This window comes from Nestor notabilis, unplaced genomic scaffold (genome assembly GCF_000696875.1).
Source record: "Nestor notabilis isolate BGI_N333 unplaced genomic scaffold, ASM69687v1 C15255813, whole genome shotgun sequence".
In the NCBI taxonomy this organism is placed as follows: Eukaryota; Metazoa; Chordata; class Aves; order Psittaciformes; family Psittacidae; genus Nestor; species Nestor notabilis.
Window position 1 is genome coordinate 295 of NW_009951420.1, and position 3322 is coordinate 3616.

General features: G+C 38.7%; 1 protein-coding gene across 1 annotated transcript; it reads left to right on the top strand.

Moving 5' to 3' along the window:
• Positions 1-494: 494 nt before the first annotated feature.
• On the top strand, positions 495-3319 carry LOC104412351 (adenomatous polyposis coli protein-like; the record flags this gene model as incomplete). Its single annotated transcript, XM_010023050.1, has 3 exons — positions 495-614; positions 1297-1511; positions 1939-3319. Coding segments are annotated over 3 exons (1716 nt in total), but the record flags the coding sequence as incomplete, so codon positions are not given.
• Positions 3320-3322: the final 3 nt, after the last annotated feature.

Consider the following 3322-nt stretch of genomic DNA (forward strand, 5'->3'; position numbering starts at 1 on the left):
ATATTGTCTGAAGTGTTGTTCATCATCTATAGGTAACTATTCTGATTGTGTAAGATACAGTGTAATTTTAAAGGACTTTAAAGAGTTTTCTGATCAGTCAAAGTCATGCCATCTGAGAGACAGGCACGTGTCACTGTTCTTTTTCACAAGTAGAAAAGCTGAGAAAAGGTGATATTAAATTATCAGAGTAGAGCAGAAATCTGAACTTTCGGACCAATTTTTCAACCAGTGTGGAAAGCAGGGAGCATGATTTAAAATTTTTCTTCTAGGTTCCCACACACAAAAGCCAGTGCCTTTGATCTAACTTGATACTGAAATGTTAGAACAGTCTAGCAGAGAACACCCCAAAAAGCAGGTTTTAGCAAATTTTAGTTCAGTAGGTGAACAAGAGCAATGTTCATTAATCCGTAATACTCCAGAAATCTATGAGGGAAGTCTGACAACCTGCTGAAAAGTAGTCATACTGACATACATTGTTTTTCTTACATGTTTTGCAGGTCATTGCAAGTGTGTTAAGGAACTTGTCCTGGCGAGCAGATGTAAACAGCAAAAAGACTCTGAGAGAAGTTGGAAGCGTGAAAGCATTGATGGAATGTGCTTTAGAAGTTAAGAAGGTATCCTGTATAAATGATTGAGATAATTTTTGAGAGATTGTGTTTATTTTACACAAACCGCAAATGCGGTCCTTTTTTGTAAACGCAGTTGGTCACTTATATGGGCTGGTTTAGGTAACTTGCTTTGAAGAAAGAGGGTTGCTTTGACTTAACATAGCAGCAAACCACCATGTAGCATGACATTCTAAAACTACTCGTAGTTCTCTAGTTTTATTTATGAGAGTTGACAGCTTTTGCTCTTCACTTTCATGAGCTTTGCTGTTCAAATAGACTTTTTTATAATTTTACAATTTAATAAAACCTCTTTTGAGTTAATGAATAGGTAACTACCACTTCTGTGATCTTCTAGATATATTTTTGGCATCCAGACAGGATTATATTCAATTCCAGAGTCTCCCGACACCTAGTCTTCAAGCCATTTTTACCATTATGGCAGCTACCATGTATTGTGTCACAGATTTCTGAAAACTCTAAGCAAGAAATACCAAATCCATAGCTGAAGGAAGGAGAGAAGCAAACAGAAGTATTTATGTGTGCACTGCTGTCTGCACACATAAATTATCAGCCCAGAAAGCAGAAATTGGAACACACGGAACACCTTGGAGCTAACTTACGTACTTCTGAGAGCTTGCGATCAATAGCTGAAAACTTCTCTAATTCTGCCATTTTGTTACTGTCCTAGGAATCCACCCTAAAAAGTGTTCTGAGTGCCTTATGGAATTTGTCAGCACACTGTACTGGGAACAAAGCTGACATATGTGCTGTTGATGGTGCTCTTGCATTTCTAGTTGGCACACTGACATACCGGAGCCAAACAAACACGTTAGCTATCATAGAAAGCGGAGGAGGAATATTAAGAAATGTTTCTAGCTTAATTGCTACTAATGAGGACCATAGGTGGGTATGCTTTTTTTTTCCCTGAAAATCTTCAGCAGTTCCACATGCATATTTAGTAGACAGTTTCTAAGACTTGAGTCTTATTATGAATGCATGTATTAAGTGTTGTAATTAGGTACAGATAATTTTAAATGCATTTGATAAGGCAAGTATTTATTTCATTTACATAACAGGAATACGCAGACATATTAATACCTGCTGCTTGTTGATGAGGAACTGTACTAAAAGCTAACTATTCATGTTTGTAATAGGACTTAATTAGCGTTCAGATGAAAGCTAGAGGAAATAAAAGTTTGCACTGGAGAATTCGTGATTATCCTTTATAAGGGCAAAACTTGCCTCTAGTGTATAGGTTTTTGTTTTGCGTTCTCTCTTACCCTTTTGAAATGCTGCTTACTGACATTTGTTTCCAATTACTCAACACCAGGCAAATCCTGCGAGAGAACAGCTGCTTACAAACATTGTTACAACATTTGAAGTCACACAGTTTGACAATAGTCAGTAATGCATGTGGGACCCTGTGGAATCTTTCTGCACGAAATGCGAAGGATCAGGAGGCACTGTGGGACATGGGAGCCGTGAGCATGCTGAAAAATCTCATTCACTCCAAGCACAAAATGATAGCCATGGGTAGCGCTGCAGCTTTAAGAAACCTCATGGCAAACAGGCCAGCAAAATATAAAGATGCCAACATTATGTCTCCGGGATCAAGCTTACCGTCTCTTCATGTCAGAAAACAAAAGGCACTGGAAGCAGAATTAGATGCTCAGCATTTATCAGAGACTTTTGACAACATTGATAATTTAAGCCCGAAAGCATCTCACCGTAATAAGCAGAGACATAAGCAAAATGTATACAGTGAGTATGTCTTGGACTCGAGTCGGCATGATGATGGTGTATGCAGATCAGAGAGTTTTAATGCTGGTAATGTGACTGTACTTTCACCATATTTAAATACTACAGTATTGCCTGGCTCCTCCTCTTCCAGTAGAGGAAACATAGAAAATTCTCGATCTGAGAAAGACAGAAGTCTTGACAGAGAACGAGCAGTAGGCTTAAATACCTATCATCCAGCTCCTGAGAATGCTGGGAGTTCCTCTAAGAGAAAGGGAATGCAGATTTCTACTGCTGCAGCTCAGATCACCAAAGTTATGGAAGAAGTAACAACAAGCATGCATATTCCACAAGAAGACAAAAGTTCAGGTTCCACTTCTGAAATGCACTGTTTGACAGAAGATAGAAATGCCCCAAGGAGATCAGCTACGGCCCACAGTCACTCAAATACATACTTCCCTATATCTGAGAATTCAAATAGGACATGTCCTGTGCCTTATACTAAAATGGAATACAAGAGAGCTTCAAATGATAGTTTAAATAGTGTCAGCAGTAGTGATGGCTATGGTAAAAGAGGCCAAATGAAACCTTCTGTTGAATCTTACTCTGAAGATGATGAAAGTAAATTTTGTAGTTATGGTAAATATCCAGCTGACCTGGCACATAAGATTCATAGTGCAAATCATATGGATGACAACGATGGAGAGCTAGATACTCCTATTAATTATAGTCTTAAATACTCAGATGAACAGTTGAATTCTGGAAGGCAGAGTCCCTCTCAGAATGAAAGATGGGCAAGGCCTAAGCATATAGTAGATGATGAAATGAAGCAAAATGAACAAAGGCAGTCGAGGAGCCAAAATGCAACCTACCCTGTGTACGCTGAAAGTGGAGATGATAAACACATGAAGTATCAGTCACCTTTTGCACAGCAAGAGTGCGTTTCTTCCTTTAGATCAAGAGGATCCAGCGGTTCA